We start from the raw sequence: 18,211 nt of genomic DNA, 5'->3' as shown, positions 1-18,211 counted from the left end.
AATTTATAGTCATCGTTCCACCTCCAATCCTGTCTCAAGCAAGAACATATCGAGAATTTAAAAAAAAAAAAAAATCGTCATCCTATCAATAAAGGTGCTCGTTACTGAATTGCCATTACTAATTCAGTATACCCTCACTACTTTTCCATCTTTCATTCTATCTCCGTAGTTAAGCAATCTTATCTAGATTTTGCCTGATGATTCACACCTAAAGCAAGGTTAACCTATAGCTCCCGACAGCTCGCGCCCACCCCCTCCAAGATCGTCGCCGACCGCGCATCTCCTAGTTCCCCCAACACGATGGCTACACATACTGCGATCAATGGTAATATGGGATCAGGCGGCGTAGGTTTTGGCGCCGACAATATGGAGGTCCTGCCGAAGATCCACAAGGCACTAGAGGTCATTCATAATCCTCACTCTCCCAACGATGCACGGCAAGAGGCTCAGATGTTCCTCGAAGACGTAAAGAATAATGGAAATGCCTCTTTTTACGGCTTTCATCTCTCCGTCGACAAGGCTCAGTCCCCCGTGGTGCGACATTATGCTCTATCACTCCTAGAGTATGTAATCAAACACAAATGGGCCGATTACACCGAAGATCAAGCTACCGATCTGCGTAACGGTGTCCTGGAGCTCTCACGAGGCATAACGAGAGATGACCCGGCTTACTTAAGAAACAAGATTGCTCTGCTATGGGTTGAGGTCGCAAAAAGGACCTGGGCTGGAGAGTGGATGGATATGGACGCACTGCTTTGCCAACTGTGGTCAGGCCCTGCGGTACATAAGGAGCTTGTCCTATGCATCTTAGAGATGCTATCCGATGATATTTTTAGTGGCGATGACACAGTAGTAGCAGTTCGCGAGGGCGTCCTCAGTAAGGCATCTGTTGAGATTTTCACACCCGCCGCGGTCCTAGTAGAGACATTCCCCAACCGGCAGGCAGGGCCGGATGTGAGATGTGGCAATGAAGGCTGGCTTGCAAGAATCACGGACCTATTAAGTCGTTGCTTAACGGAAGATATACAGAACGACTCGGAAATACGAAGCTGCGCAGTTCGTGCTCTCGGCGTACTCTACTCTCTGCTGCCTTGGGTCGTCCCCAATGCTGTCACTGCTACCCAGTGTGTACCGGTAATGTGTGAGGGACTTCGAGCAAACCACATTGAAGTCCAAAAGGTAAGCCGCAGCTCTACTAATATTATATGTATCCGTAACTAATCGTTAAAGGCATCCCTGGAAGCGCTACATTCCCTCTATTCAAGAACAAGCTTTGTCGACCAAGAGTTTATAGACCTCGTTGTCCCACTATATAGCAGCAAATATATCGATCTGTTCAGACAGCTTTTCCAGTGGTCGGTGGTTGATCCAGAGGATATTGATGATGATAAATACCAATTCTCTAAGAAGCTCTCTGAGGTAAGTTTGGCTGGAGGCCTACGTGTTATTGCCGCTAATAACATAAAGGTGATTTCGTTTCTAGGTACTTACATGGACCGACGTTTCAATGTTCTACCAAACGACCCAACCCGCATCGACTTCCAAGTATTCTTGCAACTTCTTCTGCTAGTTGCCCAGAGTCAGAGCCTGGTAGTCTCAATTCCTGTCCTTGTAACGTGGACTCGACTTCTTAATAACGAATCTCTCGGACGAAACATTGCAAGCCTTCCTTCCCTCATCGGCCCACTTTTAGAATGTTGTAGTTCGAGGCTTGTTCGATACGAAAGCTTGCCTGAAGATACGCAGGATCCTACGTTTCTATTCCTATTAGAAGACACGGACACAATCCCCGAGCGCCATGCTTTCCTGGGAAACTATAGACGCTATAGCTCAACAGTGATCGAGCTTATCGTTGAATTGCAGACGACTGATGCAATGCAACACATCTTGGGCCAAACGGATAATATATTAGAGCATCTTTATGATGAGGGACCGGCCTTTAATAGTATGTCTTGTTCGCGTTTGTGAAGATATCGGTCTAACTCTTAGCAGTGGCAAATTATACCAAGACATCTCCACAAGTCCTCCGGGTTGATGCTCAAGCGACAGTAATTGAGGCAGCTTTAAAGGGGTACGGAAGGTGGCGAGAATTTGTTGTTGCAGATGAGGTTAGTATGAACATGTTTAATTTGCATTTGACACCGAAATCTCTACTAATGTTTCATAGCAGCAAAATGCGGTAGAAGCAAGTTTAGAGTCCTGGTGTAATCGTCTGCTAGCGATGAACTTTGAGGTACGTACCCCTATTTTAGCATTCTGTAGATGTATACTTATTGCTATAGGACCCTCTTATCCGAAAACGAATTCTAGAGCTTCTTGTCGCTTTCTCCGTCAATGCACTTCATCGGAATGCAGGATTCATGCTAAAAGTCCTGGAACACATTCTTGTAACTTGGCCAGCTACGCACCCTGATTATCGAGTATATACGGATGCAATTAAAGAGTTGCAGACAGAGAGTATGGTTGAGCTTCAAAGACTTGCAGCTAAGATGCCCAACCATTTGCTGGTGAGAACACAATGCTATTTATTTAATACACCTAACCACCTGATACAGTTATATTAATGAGGATTCTAGGATGTTTATGACCAGATAGAAGCAAAGGTAAACGAGATGATCGCTTCGGGGACGCTAGATGAGAAGCGTCAAATTACGTATCAAACTTTTCTATTTACTATTGTGTAAGCTTCTAATTCTATGCCATATTAAAGACGTACTAACCAGTTTAGCCACCGCTCTACTCGGCTCGACCAGGCTACGAAGGCCCAGAAGCTACGAGGATTCATTGACCCTGTCGTGACTCAATGGCAAAATGATCGCCTCAAACAGGCGTTATCTTCATATGCGGGCTTTTGCGAACTCATGGCTCTTGACAAAGCACAAAACTATCTTGCACGGATGCAGATGCAAAATATCTCGGACTGGGGTTCAGTTGAACTCGATGCTGAGGGACAAGCACTACAAGCAGAGCTTGAAGAGCGACAAACCGTTAGGACATCTCGTATCTCATGTTAGAAATTATTTGCTAACGCAGCGTGCAGGTTCTCCCACTACGACCTACAAAGTCATTCCTGACTTGTTCCGCTGATAAGGTAGAGAAGGATAGCGACCCTTACCAAGTCTCATGTGCCTTATGGCAGGATGGGTTCCCGATTATCCTTCCCCAATTGCTTAATTTCCTGAAGTAAGAGCCCCACGACTTTCACTTGATGGCAAAAAGATTAACATTCATATGTAGCCATGCGCACGCTTCGCATACCCCTGACAATTGGACGGGATTACCACCCGAGATGAGATCGATCGTTGGTCGTGTCCTTACTGATAGATTCTGGCAAGCCGGTATTTCAGAAGGTAGTAAAGATGAATTTTATGCTCGCGTGCTTGAGAAGAAGCTCACACTAGAGGGGCTTGCCTCGACGATTCGAGGTTCTATACGCTTTGTGCGCGAATCATGCTACGCAATAATCTACTGCATGACACGCTTAGACGTGCAGTTCTACGGCTTTAACGAGCTGCCAGGACCCTTGGCTCATGCTCTCCTTGCCGATTCCTTCAGTCTTTCAGCCCACCAGTTAATCAATGTCCTTAATCTGGTTAGATATCTGGTGGACAACTGTCCGGTTCCCCTGCGAGAGCATTTCCTCCCTCCAATTCTAGCTGCGTGCTGTCAGCAGATGGATGCCAGGATCAACTCCGAGTGGATGAAGCTTGAGCATCAGCAGGCGGTAAAAACGGGAGGAGATGCTCTGACCGAAGAGATGAAGGCGGAAAGCATCCTAAGACAATTGACGAACGCAGCTGTAATGATGGTTGCGGACTTTTTAGACCCAGCCCGGACCAGTAAGTTTAACTCACCAGCGACCTATTTGTATGAAACATAGATTCTAACTTTGGGCCCAGACAGCAATGATGCAGGAAATCATCTTACGCTTCGAGAATTTTGCTTGGAGCATTCCTCTGTTGTAGAACCCCTCCTGATGTTCTGCACCCATGCCATAAGGTGGCATGATTCCCGGTGCTGTGGCATCATGCTGCGGGTTTTCCGCTCCATTATTCCGGACTTCACAACAGGCCTTCCACCCGCAGGCACAGCTGCCGCCATCCGCGAATACATATCGTCAGATGTTGTAAAAGCATGTATCACATCGATTCACGAACCGTATTTTGTTGACTTGCAAAAGGAATTTGCTTCTCTGATCGCCACGGTCCTAGTGACATATAACGACTTCACAAAAACAGCTAGGGATGTATTGCTCTCGCTTCCCAACGTGAAGCAGGCTGATGTCGACAGTGGGATAGAATATATGATGAGGAAGGAAACAAGCTCTCGTGGCCAACGAGCAGTCGTCCTTCAATTGCTAGGTGATATAAAGGGCGTGAGCGTTTCAGAGATGGGCAAGTTAAGCAAAAGCACTAGAATGCCTACTAAGACCCCTTCGGCAAAGAGGCCACCCCGCAGTAGAATGGCCCAGCAGTTCATGACTGTACCAAGCCACGATGCATCGAGACCAGGCGCCACAAGCAACGGTGGAGAGAATGGCAACGGAGACAACCTAGAAGGGCTAGCCAGCCTCTTCGACTCGTAGCGCGCATTGGGTAGCTAGTACTGTATTCAAAGACTAGACTAGCCGGTGGTCAACTTTTCCCCGTGTTTTTGTTGTATACTGAGATAGTATGCTCATTGACACTGATACACCAACAAAGATAAATTCGTAAGAGGTGGAGGCGGTGATGTTGGTGCATTGGTCACTATCAGAGCCAGGACGGCGCCGGTGACAAGGTCAGACAGTCAGACCAGTTTGCCAGAACCTTACTTTGGACCGTTGACGCTGACATACCGTGGCAGGGTCTCTTTCCTGGATCCGGACACTCATGGGCCGAATGTAGATATAGTTGATATGTTACTAAACTCTGGCCGTACCTTAGTTAGGTAGCATTTGCAGGCGTCTAAACTTAGCAATAAACATGAAAAAAAGAATTCATTTATGAATAGTTAAGGAGAGATAGAACATAGTGCTTAGCAAGTTTAATAGTAGGTGATAATGCTTTAGGCATATTAAAATTATTTAGTAATTATAGTTGCGTTGCCTTTTAACCTTAAGTACCTAAGTTATTTAATATTAATACACGTTTTGTTAGGTTATCCTTCTATAGCTGTCTTTTTTACAAGACATACGATATGGATCATAAGGTACCTCCTACCTATGTATAAAAGCTTTAACGAAATTACATTAAGAGTGAACTAAAAGGTCCCTGTTTAAGAAACTTTCAAGTTTAGTCTTTTGACAACTATATTTTTAAACCTAGTGTTGAGTAACTAAAATATATGACGAAGGGGGGTTAAGGGGTTGCAATGGGTATTCTTAGATATTTACTCGGAAGTTCTCTGTATGCCGAGCAAGAGAGGCCATGCTCGAAATTAGAACATCTGATCAGTATTCTTCATGTGTAAAAACTTATAATCATGTAGTAAGATTCAACCTGACGGTCGAGTCAGGTGGTGTTATGCCCGAGTTTACGAGGGATATTGTCTTAGGGTCTGGTTTACGAAGTAGGAAGTTCGTCTGTGCGCGAATTTTAGGCATTTTTATTGGGTGCATCCCTAAAATAAGTGGAATTTTCCAAAGTCCCCACTTTCATCTTTTTCTTAAAATACGTATCTTTTTGCTTCCGAATCCCTGGGTGCCGAGCCCTTCTTTTGGGTGCCGAGTCCACCTTTTGGGTGGGTGAGGGTATTGAGGGTGAGGGTATTGAGGGTGAGGGTTTCGAGGGTGTTATAGGTAAGGGCTTCGGGCCCTTTTCCTGGGTGCTGAGGGTGCCGAGCCCTTTTCCTGGGTGACAAGTTCTCCTTTTGGGTGCCGAGCCGTGGGTGAGGGTATCGAGGGTGAGGATATCGAGGTCAGGGTGCCGAGCCCTTCTCTTGGGTGTCGAGTCTTCCTTTTGGGTGGGTGAGGGTATTAAGGGTGAGGGTATTAAGGGTGAGGGTATCGAGGGTGAGGGTATCGAGGGTGAGGGTATCAAGGTCAGGGTATCGAGGTCAGGGTGCCGAGTCCTCTTTCAAAATATTCAATATATTTAACTATAACCTCTGTAAACTCGGGCTATTGTGGCAGCCCTCTGGGGTGCCCTCCAGTGAAGTTGATATCTTACTAAGCTGGCAACATTGGTCTAAGATGATGGATAATGGTAAATTAAATTATAGATGTACTAACCCATAATGCCAAGTCTTAGCCCCGCAGTTTAATTGTGATAACCGTTAGATTTAATACACAAGCTGCATAGATAACAGAACAATCATCCTTGGATATGAGTTCATAAACCTAAAAATGGCTTGTGCCCGACGCGGGGAATTCGTAAATGACCCATGGCGAAAATGGAAAATACCTTAGCTTGAATTTATACCCTTCCCTTTTTTTGTTTCCCTATTCATCCACTAAACCCACCAACCCGCCAACCCATTTTATTGTTACAAGCACGTCTGATCGGCGGTTCAACTCGGTTTACTCTTCACATTACGGGGTTCCCCAGCCACAAACACGAACTCCTAGGTTCGGTTATGATTCCACATCATAGACCCGTTGGCTATTTATCATTTGTTCATTTGTTGTTTTATTCTATCAGTATTCATTGCGCGCTTTAAGATTCGTCCCGCTTCGTGACGCGATGCCGGACATGTTGATGGGGTTCTGATCTTCAATATGGCCGACTCCGAAGACAGTTTCTCGATAGAGAGCGAGGAACAATTATGGACTGGTTCGTCTTGACTACTCCTACGCCAAATCCTCTTATTCAAAAAAGGAGAAGATACTTGGTTACCTCATCTTTTCTAAACTCAGCTAATATTATTTCTATAGAGCTGAGTAAAGCTGTCGCTACTAATTGTCCTGCCGAAGCCCACGAAACTATCGATGATGCCTTGCGATCGTGGCTATATCTCGCGTCGCGATGCCGAGACGAATTTTCCCAGTCCGAAGATGACGTAGTCAATTGCTCGCAAATACTCCTCCATGGAAACCTCTTCTATATCAACCCGGACTACGTGCGCACGCAAATTATTTATAGTTTACTACAAGAAGATGAACCCGGACCCCTATATGTCATCGCTAATTTCCTCCTGCTGGATGGTCGAGCAGATGAAGCAACATTCAAAAGGATGATTGAGGAGAGTTGTTTTCACCGTCTACTCGAACTGATCAACGGGCGAAAAGACACCGATCCGGGTTTACATCGACTGCTATTAGATTTGATGTACGAGATGTCGCGAATTGAACAGCTTCGCGTCGAGGATCTGCTCCACGTTGACGACGGATTTGTTACCTACCTATTCGAACTTATTGAGGACTTTTCTGATGATGCACACGATCCATATCACTATCCTATCATCCGTGTCCTAGTAGGTTGAAAACTACTCATGAAATGTACTTCATATGCTAACTCGTCGCTAGCTTGTCCTCAACGAGCAATACATGGTCGCATCCACGGCCGCGATGAATGACCCTACGCTGACTGCGCCGCTGACAAACAAAGTCGTTAAGTGCCTTAGCTTATACGGTCCGAATTATAGGACATTCGGCGAAAATATTATACTACTTCTCAATCGCGAAACCGAAACGTCTTTACAGCTTCTCATATTGAAGCTCTTATACTTACTCTTCACCACCAAAGCCACATATGAATATTTCTACACTAATGACTTGCGAGTGCTTCTTGATGTCATCATCCGCAACCTTCTCGACCTTCCAGAAGAATTGATGGCTTTACGACATACGTACCTTCGTGTGATGTACCCCTTGCTTGCGCATACACAGCTTAACCAGCCGCCTCATTACAAGAAGGACGAGGTGCAAAAACTACTCAGAATACTAGCCGGATCGGGAAATACCCACTTCGCTCCAGCGGACGAGACAACTCTGAGGCTTGTAGACCGCGTATCTAAAGTCAAGTGGCTTTCTGATGAGGGCACCGGCGCTGGAGAGATCGCGCGTAAATTACTTGGCATTAGCCTCTCGCATGCGGAAACCGCCAGCAACGTTAGCGTCGTGCATGTGGCGGCGGTTATGGAGAAGCCGGGCGTTCAGACACCGAGCCGAAAAGCCGAGGCCGAAGCCGTAGCTAAAGATGAGGCTGAAGCTGAAAGCAAGACTAGAATTGACAATGGAGTAGAAGTCAAGAACGAAGTACCCCGTCCAAGCTCCAGTCGCGGGGAAGCTAGAACGAAGGAGACATCAAAGCCAAGTAGGCCGAAGAAACCACTACCTGAAGTACCGAAGCACCGACACGGAGTACCGTATGTTTCTATGGGGCATGAAAATAACACTAGGAGTGTTAAGAAAGCACCACCCAAGGCGCCGCCGCCAAGACGGAGGGGAAGAATTAAGCATACTACAACTACGGAGACGGTGAGGTCTATATCAGAGCTGGTTTGAGGTTTAGGAGCTTTCTAAGAGCAAGGATGTAATTTGATTAATTAGGGGCGGGACACTCCATCGGTGGAGATTAGACCCAGTGTCGTGTGGGAACGACCAGCAGAGAATGGCATTTTTGACATGGGAAATGGCGTACCGAGTAAGCCGATGCTTGAGAATCGATATCCCAGAGATAGCATTTGCATAGGCGAGGCGTTTAGGAAAGGGAGGACGGGGAGAGGTTTTACTTTCTTGGAGTCAAACAAGGAATAACCAAATGACACCTGCGCCCTATAGTCCGTAAGAAATAGTTAATGTTCATGATAATTTTAGTATTCAAAACCAAATGCGAGTTTCTAAGGGCGAGCTGTGATAGATTGATGAGAATGATCCTTTAATATAAGTCTCCCGAATCTCGATGCGGAACTCAGTATAGTGTTGTAGACTTGTCTTATTTTAATATATGTATGCAGGTACAACGTAGTAGTACAGCATGGTGAAGAGTGATTATACACATGGTCGTAAGCTCATAATGGTAATGAGGGACGTAGGTGGCTTGTACCTTTTGTTGAAGGTATAAATAATAGAGGGTATCTGGGGGCAGTATGGGGTTATGGACAACTATTCTTGCATTTACTTATATAACTCCGAGCCAATGATGGTCCTATCAAATATCCATATATATGCAGAGTAGGGTGTGCTGCTTCTATTGGACAGGATTCAATAATTCTGATAGACGGAAACGTGCGGAACCTTGGATTCACATGTAATGGATAGCTACATTATTTAAGTGCGCATATGAGGTAGGATAGGTAGGTATACAAAACTTGGTTTGTATGGAAACCTACGTTGGGTAGTGTATTAATCTTGATATGAGATCTGATGTGTGAGACTTAGTTACCTAAAGAATCAATAATACATTAGGAGCCATGGACATGCGGATATTTCCGTATACGCCCCGACGGATAGGCTACGTCATAGTATTGTCTGACAAAGACTCGTGCAAGAACTCCAAACCCCGCCAATCCGACTAGGTATGTTAGGTAGTGGGCCGACTTTGCCGGACCCTTGCTAGCTCGAAATACCGAATGCGGATAGTACGAACCGACAGCTAGTAAACGTATGAAGATTTACGTATGGCAGCGGCCAACGGTACATGCGTAAAGGTAGATCCTAGTTAAGCTAAACTATTTTGGGCCTGTTTGTGAAGAGAATCGGGCATGGCAAAGCTGGGGGGGGAAGTCGCAAAGGTGACGACAACCACATCATCGTCACTGCGCATCCCACCAAGCTATTCTCTTTTTTTCCCCTTCTTCTTTTTTCTATGTCTAGTGGCCCGACCCTTTTTTCTCGTCGATAACCCGTTGCTCCAGAATTTTACTACGAATTCCACTTCAATCGCAAGACTATTTATTAGCCCCGTAAGTATGAATTACCCTTACTTTATACTAGAGCCCAATTGAGCTGCCGCCCAACCCTCGACGATAAGGAATCCTGAATCGTATACATCGACCTAATTTGTAACGGTCCTTTGAACTTATCACCTAGAACTGGTCACTTTTGATATTTCGACTTAAACATTGGGATATTCCTGATTGTTCCAGCATAGAACAATGCCCAACGAAGCAACTTACTACGTGTACATTATTTCTTTAGGCTAACTTGCTGGTTGTTATTTAGGATTAAAACATTGTTTTAACAAAATTCAAAGACACCATTCGTTACCACAATCTGTAGCCATCTCAAACCCTATGCACCTCGCTACTACATATCCACGCTACTATCCACGAATTTACGTTGTCAGTCGGTGCTACTTCTTCGCGCGTTCTAAAAAGATTCGAAAGTTCTAGCCAAGGTACGCACGCTAGTGAGACTTTATAAGACTGAGACCGCTTAAGCCTACGGACTTGCCGCCCTCTATTCATTAGTCTCAAACCTTCTCGGTTGTATCCTCTAACCGGCAATTATATCTAGAGTTACGTCAACGCTTTCATGTCCGCCAAGCCTTTACTACCTCTCGCTCCGCCCACCATCGACTCCAATATGATGAACCAGGCCACCACCACCACTCTAGATCCCGTAGCATTCCCTACAAACGGTAACGCAGGTGGCTACTCGAGGCCCAATTCCGGTGGCTACTTTCCGTATCACCAGCCACAAAGACCAGTAGATAACGAAACTCTGTCCAACACGCTAGCCAATTCTCATATTACACCACCCCAGAACGAGAATTACCAAACTGCGAATCGTCAGACCAAGTTTACCGAAGAGTGGGATGCGAGTGTGAGAGGTGACTCAGTCGTCGACGGTCCAACATCCCAGCAGAGCAATTACCAGCATTCCAACATGCAACGCTCGAACTCGATATCCTCACGACCCGAAATCCTGAATACCGGCGATGGCGCAAGCACTCACGCCATATCCCTATCGAGAGGAAATACCCTAAAAAAGAAGAGTTCTCTTCGTAGGAGTGGTAGTCTCAAGCGCAGCAGCAGTCGCAGGAGCATGAATGCCGGCAGCGTGAGGAGCCTCGCTTTACAAAGTTCTCACGATTCAGACGAGGTCCACAGTGCATTCTATTGCCCTGTACCGACTTCGGGTAGCCCGACGGAAATACTGGCCGAGAGATTTCAGTGTAGGTTGAGACGTCTTCCGTGACTCGTCCGTCTCGTATGTGTTTCGTTGCCGCTGACGTTAATGTGTAGCTTGGAGGAAGATTCTCAAGGATCTCATCGCATACTTTAGGGAAATACAATCGCACTACGAGCACCGATCCAAGTCGCTTCTTAAGCTTGCTAATGTACTTAACAATACGGCAACGCCGCCCGGCTTCCTTTCGTCTGGTGGCCTGGATGATGCGCTCCAAATCTTGAGGGACCATCACAAAAACATGATTACAGAGGCTAGCAAAGCCAAGGAGATTGAACAAGATGTCATTCTAGCGCTGACCGGTCTTAGAAGCGATCTTAATCAGAAGATAAAGGAGATAAGGGGCCTTTCGAGCGACTTTAAGAATTCGGTCGAGAAGGAAATGGACAGTACCAGAAGGGCTGTCAACGCGTTGCAAGAAGTCCTAGGACAGAGCGAGTTAGATTCCTCTGCGACTACGGGGAAGCAAGATCCATATCTCTTGCGACTTGCGGTAGATCGCCAGCTCGAAAGGCAACTCGACGAAGAGAACTATTTGCACAAGGTAAAATAATTCCCAATACACATAACTAGGTAAAATCAAAGTCTCACAGAAGTACAGGCATACTTGAACCTCGAGTCGTCAGGTAGAGAGCTTGAATCGATTGTCGTTGGCGAGATCCAGAAATCGTACAACGCGTATGTAGGTATTATCAAGCGGGAAGCGGACGCTGCGTACAACGCCATCGACGAGCTCCGCGCCGGCCCCATTACGATGCCTAAGGACCACGAGTGGATCACTTTCATTCAGAGAGACTCGCAGTTCGTCGATCCCGACGTGCCCCTAAGATCGGCTGAGCATATCCATTACCCAGGCCGAGATCATTTTGCTTGTCAAGAGATCCGTGCAGGTCTACTTGAGCGGAAGAGCAAATACTTGAAGAGTTATACGGCTGGATGGTGAGATGTTCCTTTTTTGAAATCATAAACTGCGAGTAAGCTAACATAAAGGGGTAGGTACGTATTATCTCCAACTCATCTGCATGAATTCAAATCTGCAGACAAGACTCAAGCGCCTGTCATGTCTCTGTATCTTCCCGAGCAGAAGCTGGGTTCTCACTCCACAGAAGGTGGTTCTTCCAACAAGTTCATCCTCAAGGGGCGACAGACTGGGGCTATGCACCGCGGTCATACTTGGGTCTTCCGTGCCGAAAGCCACGATACTATGATGGCTTGGTATGAGGATATTAAAGCTCTTACGGAGAAGTCTCCCGAGGAGCTTAGCAACTTTGTCCGAGGTCACTCTCGCGCGTATTCGCGGACTTCGCAGCGTACTACGAGTTCGGATGGTATGGTGGACGATGAGGACGACGAGCCGTTTTCAGTCGACCCCGCTGTCGCGAGCCCAAGTTCTCGACAGGACTCTATGCAAAATAGGCCTGAGCCAGGAGGTCGGTTCCCATCCGACATACAAGTCAACGCACAGAGGGGCTTACAAGTACCGCGCTCTCCTAGCAGCGTCGGTTCAGGGCTTGTAGGGAACGAATACGCACTTAGCGGTGCCAACGGGGGCATCAACCAAGATCGAGACGTAATCGCAGCCGCGGGCGCATTACCCGGCAGCGGCATGGGCGAGTCTTATCCTACAAACCGAGCATCGCAGATAGTTGGACAGTCCTACGGGAACACTCCAAGCGTGAGATTGGATCAAGCGCACAGCCAAGCAGTAATTATTGACCATGAGGCGCGAGCAGATGGCGTAAATCCTTATAACGGAGAACCTATCCAGCACCAGCAGCAGCAGATGGGACTGCCTGGCCGGCCTGTCATTGTCCCCGGCCCAGCGTCTAATAGCACGACGCAGACACTAGAAACTACTACCAGCCAAGATTCGGGCAACCCCGGCGCATACGAGATGGCTACCGACGTGCAGCAGAAATATATGCCGGGTGCAGGGGCGGCATATAGTATACCAAGCAAAGAGCAGCCGCAAATGGTCGGCGCGGGGAACGGGTTCGCGAAGCCATTGCCAAATCCGGCTACAGGTATGCCGTTTTCAGGGCAGGATGGACAGCCGAGGCCGTACAATGGTAGGACGAGTAGTAACCCTCATGTCCCTGGCGAGTACCCACGGGGTACGCCGGCGAGTACACCGGGTGCGTATTAAATACTCGGAAGGATTTGATTAGCGGCTTGGGCAGAGCGAATATCATGTTGCGGTAGTGAATTGGAGGTTCCGCGCTATATGACTTCAGGTTCCTTCCTGGATCTTTTGGACAGGGCGAGAGGGTGCTACTTTTTGCTTATGCTTGATAGAAAGAAGACGATCGAACTGTCTTTATAAGCGATGGATGCTGGGGGTATACCTTTTCCTTTTCCTTTTCTTTTCCGCGCGGCGTTGGTTTCTCTCATTTTTTTGTATACCAGAGCTAGCCGAGGTTACAAAAAGGGGGCGGGGCGGCGGCCGGTTGAATCCATGTTTTAGCTTATTTTTTTTTTCCTTACGATGGGATACTTTGGGCAGGGGGGTAGATAGATACCCTGCTCGTACGAGTTGCGGGATGCAATGGGACTTGAAGCTGTGATGTGCGGGTAGGTTGGGTTAGGTTGGATATGAATATTGAATATTGATATAAGTATGGGTATGGATAGGGGTGGTTACGAGTAGGGGTATGGGTATGGGTATACGCAATAAGAAACATGCTTTTTTTTCCCGGATGATTTAGACCGAGTGTGGTATTATATTGTTTGAGTGTTTGTGTGACTAGTGGCTTGGTAGTTGTTGTGATGGCAAATTTGAGAAGCTTCTAAGAGAGATATGTTAAGTTACGGGATACGTCTCATGGCCTGCGTATCTAAGTCAGGCCTGGGAGAATATTGGATCGAAAATATATCACGACGAACCTTCTATCCGATATAAAAAGCCAATGCTACCACGGCCAGCCTCAAGGCCAGGCCAGCTCTTGCGTTTGACATAAAAACCGATATGGTCACTCGCCATCTATAGACTTGTACTAAAATATTATAGTTCCAAACTGGTAAATTGAAGCTATCATGATCTATCCTAGCCATATATGCTTAATCTCCCCTAGAACTACAACATATATCTATCTACGTCTATGTCTTCGTATTAGGTACCTACTCATGTCTTTAAGCCCCCTTTCCTCCCTCCCCTCACTCCCATCAAACTCGTCGTTGTTCGAATAGAGAACCACCTACTCCTTACTTAGTACCTAAGGTTAGGCACTTGAAATAGTTCGAATTCGATGTATATGCCCAAGTAACTAACCTAGCTGATAGTTATCTTGAGATTATGAAGTAGGTTAGAGCTTTCATAGTTTAACACTTTACAATTTATTCGTTCGAGCAACCAATCAATAATACCAACTAATAGAATAATACACAGTAATAGAAATCCAACCTCGTTCACGTAATACATATACCTACCTAGGTAAACACCTGTATGTTTACAGCCAACCGTTAGATATCCCAGCTAGACCAGTAGAACTTTTCATTCATTCTTTCATTTGTTCGTTCGTTCATTTGTTTATTTACCTTAGGATACCTAGGTATATACCTCCCACCCATATGCAAGCAAGTGCGGGAAAAAGTAAAAAAAAAAAAGGACAGGACATTTTTTAAAATTAATCAGAACTTTCCTCGTAACGCCATTCCCGTACCGCGTGAGAACATTTGAATGAGAGCGGGCCCACCACTACTACTACCACCACGGGTCCGCCAGGAGAAGAAAATCGAAGAAAGGGGGTGGGTATATCTATCTCGCTCCCAGCTTTTAGTATCGACTTCCTCCTCCTCCTCCTCCTCGGCTGAAACCGCCCCGTCCCCTACCACCGCCATTGCCGCCAAAGCCACCACCACCACTGCCGCCTCGGCTGAATCCACCGCTACCTCCACGACCACCACCGCCTCCCCGGCCGCCGCCGAAGCCACCGCCTCCAAAGCCACCACGACCACCTCTCGACGGGCCCCCTCTTCCGCCACCAAATCCACCCCGTCCACCGCCTCTTATCGGGCCACCACGTCCGCCACCGAACCCGCCACGACCGCCTCCGCGGCTAGGCTTCTTGACCTTGGGCGCGCCAGGCGGGGGCTTAGGCCTAGGGAGGAACTTCTCCAGGGGGAGGAGCTTCTCGGAGCCGATGAAGAACTTGTCGCCGGGCTTGAAGGAGGTAGCCTGGATGCCCTCGGTGGGCTTGATGGTGAAGTAGACCTGGTTGATGGGGCCGAGGACCTCGTCGACCTTGCCGACGGCGGTCTTGTTCTCGAGGAAGATCTGCGCGTTGAAGTGCGGCACCTTGGGGTTGATGCTCTCGCATACCATTTCCCCCTCGCACGCGTGCAGGAAGCTGCCCATCTCTAGGATCTGGTCCGGCGGGCCGAAGTCTCGCTGTCCGAAGCCGCCGCGGCCTATTTATTTCAAAAAGGGGAATTCGTTAGCTTATAATTGAAGCTATACGAGTGAAGATAAGAATGAAGAGTAACACGTACCGCCTCGACCACCTCCTCCGCGACCTCCACCGAAACCACCTCCGAAGCCGCCCCGTCCGCGCGGCGCTCCTCTCGACATAGTGACGTGTGGCTACGAGGTCAATTGGCCTCTGCGGGCTATGTAGCTTTTTTTTCGGGGTTGATTGACGATCGCGTTTTCGCGAATTGGCAAATTTGTCGAAAAGTTCAAGGTTTTTTTGATTGAAGCTTCAAAACCTCGAATAATAATTTTGCTGGAGCTAAAGTTCCTACCTGCACTTTTTTTTCTCGGGCGGAAAAACGTGCCCGGATGGATAAAGGTGTTATCGATAGTGGCTGATAAGAATTGTTACCTGGATTAGGTAATTAGGTAGCACCCACCCTTTTAGCTGAGCTTCAATTTGGTTCAATTTGGTATGTAGTACATTTTACTTACACCATCACAGATAATGTAATTCGTACATTTGCAGACTCACACAGACAGACGGTCTAGACTAGATTGCTTGTCAAACACCCGTCCTCCTCTAATTTTGCTCGAAACGGCTTGTTTCCAATATCAAGCCAATAGGAGCGGGTGAAAACTACTCAAACCTGCTAAACCTGTCCTTGTCCTACAGCAACGAGGGGAATCCCTTCAAGAATAACACGCCCGATTTTAGTACTGAGCTGATTATCGTTCTGGTTTGTTATCTACGGGGGCTATGTCAAAAGATTTGTTGTGCTTCCTCATCGGACCGTATTATCAAGCTTTTTGACGAATAATTATGTCTAACCCAATCTTGCAGAAGCAACCCGGAGGCCTTATCCGGCGTAACTCAAGTTGTGTTACTCAACTAACAACTTTTAGATGCACAGAAACACAGAGATGTCTTTAAATTATAAAATCTTGAAACTAACCGGTTCCTTCACGGGGTATTTGTGACCCACGAGATAGACCCTCGATGCGAGCCATTGCTAACAGTCTCCTGACTGGTCCATTGCTGTGTTACTTCGGGATTTGACCAACTAGAAGGCCATTGACACCACAGCCTAGGGTTATATCAAAGGACAAGTAGATTTGTCATCCTGTAATAATCATAGCTCAGCATTGTGTCAAACAAAACAAGACGCAAAAGCCATTGTAACCACGATCTATGTTCTTACCCGTAAGCTTTTGCTGGTGACATTAGTTAACTGACTCTGACTTTGAATGAGCAACTGGCAATACCTATATCAAGAGGTAGCTAGTAAAAACCGGCTATACTTAGTATCACAAGAGCTGTTTGACTTCAGATGATGTTAGCTGTCAGGTTGTCAACTCGAAGAAATCCGACTAAATCGTATATCGTCATCAGTAATCACCCTAAATCTTCCTATGATGGAATCAGTCGAGATCGTCGGCGCTCTCATGAAATCGCCATGACGTCGTGGAACAATCTGAGGATGCGGGATGGAATTTGGGATTTGCCAAGTCACGTTGCCATTCCTTTCTGCAAGTGCAAAGCCGGAAAAGTGGAAATCTCATATGTACGTGCGAGTCGAGTCGAGATCGGCCCCCAACGTAGGTGTCCCTGTCCCTGGTGTCGTGCTAGGATAGTGGTCTTAGCATCATGGTAAGCCGGGATGAGCTGTGGAACGAGCCTTGTATTGCTATAGCGAGAACGCATATGGATTATTATGGTCTGTGCATAAGGCGATACATATTCTCCCTCTAGGTACGTTAGGGCAAAACTTGGCGGACTGCTAGCCTTATTACAGGAGGACTGACAAGATAGCTAGATAGCCTATTGATCTAGTATAACGTCTACCGTTTAGGATCCTATAGGCCTAAACCAGGACGACTTTCCCAGGATAATTATAAAGAACATGGCCTTAACATTACATTGTCTAGGTATATCGCCGATTGTTGGGGTGTTGGTTATAGACCTGTATAATCTAAGTTATACATAGTAAAAGCAATCTGACAACATTTGCATAGGCTATAAAACCCTCGCAAGTCTGAACCAATATTAGAAAATTAGGCGGGTCGCAGGTATTCCTAAGGATTGCATGGCGGTTTGTGTTATGTAGATAGGGTCTGTTTGTCAATTGGACAGCGCACGTCGGCTTTAGAACCCCTATTTTTTCAAAAGCCGACTTGTAAAGTTCAAACTGTCTTGGCTCCGACAGATGCCTCGCATTTAATTGAGTAATTCCGTCGAATACGGTAATAAGCATAAGGCTGGCCTTTCTAAGACACGACCAGCTTATCGGGAGCTACCGTACCTTTAGCAAGGTTGGTCTAAAGATTGATTATCTTTTTTTTTTCTCGGCGTTCTTCAGTAGGCTTGGCACATGTAATCCTTAATTTGATGTTCTAGACCGGCATCTGATCTGGCGTCAGATGCTTATGAGTCCATTTCGGCAGGACTGTCCATGTGCGGCACAGAAGCTTCTACTTCAACACGAGTGAGGTGGCCGAATCGTATTTTTCGCTTTCCTACTCCCCCATGCACAAAAGCTGACGAGATAAATTATGCGGCCGCACGTGTCAATGCTTGCGGGATTGCGGTCAAAGTGTCCGTCGATGCGGTCGAAGCTAACATAGCCCCCCATCGCGCTTTAGGCATCGACATTGTTGGAAGAGGCTTTAATCCGCGATCAACACCGCTTGCTCCTTTTAATTGCTGATCAGAGCCGATCACAGTGGCAGGATGTAAAGATTTAAACAGC

At 46.8% G+C, this 18,211-nt stretch overlaps 3 protein-coding genes across 4 annotated transcripts; 2 read left to right on the top strand and 1 right to left on the bottom strand.

Moving 5' to 3' along the window:
• Positions 1-300: 300 nt before the first annotated feature.
• GL218_03167 (Protein MSN5) lies at positions 301-4,585 on the top strand (the record flags this gene model as incomplete). 2 transcript variants are annotated; one of them, XM_033579716.1, is made up of 11 exons in its annotated part: positions 301-1,179; positions 1,231-1,419; positions 1,468-1,945; positions 1,993-2,108; positions 2,168-2,233; positions 2,283-2,507; positions 2,577-2,680; positions 2,729-2,987; positions 3,041-3,183; positions 3,238-3,839; positions 3,900-4,585. In XM_033579716.1, 11 exons carry the CDS (start codon positions 301-303, stop codon positions 4,583-4,585), a joined length of 3,747 nt encoding a protein of 1,248 aa, XP_033437575.1. The 2 variants fall into 2 exon arrangements, with proteins under 2 accessions (XP_033437575.1, XP_033437574.1); XM_033579715.1 differs by lacking the exons at positions 1,231-1,419; positions 1,468-1,945; positions 1,993-2,108; ... (5 more) ...; positions 3,238-3,839; positions 3,900-4,585 and having other exon boundaries at positions 301-1,221.
• A 2,112-nt stretch (positions 4,586-6,697) lies between these two features.
• On the top strand, positions 6,698-13,199 carry GL218_03166 (Phosphatidylinositol 4,5-bisphosphate-binding protein SLM1; the record flags this gene model as incomplete). The annotated part of the gene is made up of 7 exons (XM_033579714.1): positions 6,698-6,752; positions 6,854-7,392; positions 7,445-8,398; positions 10,379-11,039; positions 11,110-11,597; positions 11,655-11,992; positions 12,050-13,199. The coding sequence occupies 7 exons, from the start codon at positions 6,698-6,700 to the stop codon at positions 13,197-13,199; spliced, it is 4,185 nt and encodes a 1,394-aa protein (XP_033437573.1).
• Positions 13,200-14,825: 1,626 nt separating this feature from the next.
• Positions 14,826-15,620, bottom strand: GL218_03165 (H/ACA ribonucleoprotein complex subunit 1; the record flags this gene model as incomplete). Its single annotated transcript, XM_033579713.1, has 2 exons — positions 14,826-15,460; positions 15,542-15,620. 2 exons carry the CDS (start codon positions 15,618-15,620, stop codon positions 14,826-14,828), a joined length of 714 nt encoding a protein of 237 aa, XP_033437577.1.
• Positions 15,621-18,211: the final 2,591 nt, after the last annotated feature.

The sequence above is a fragment of the Daldinia childiae genome (assembly GCF_008694065.1).
Source record: "Daldinia childiae strain JS-1345 chromosome Unknown Scaffold3, whole genome shotgun sequence".
NCBI classification, from domain to species: Eukaryota; Fungi; Ascomycota; class Sordariomycetes; order Xylariales; family Hypoxylaceae; genus Daldinia; species Daldinia childiae.
This window is presented reverse-complemented; position numbering and strand designations above follow the sequence as displayed.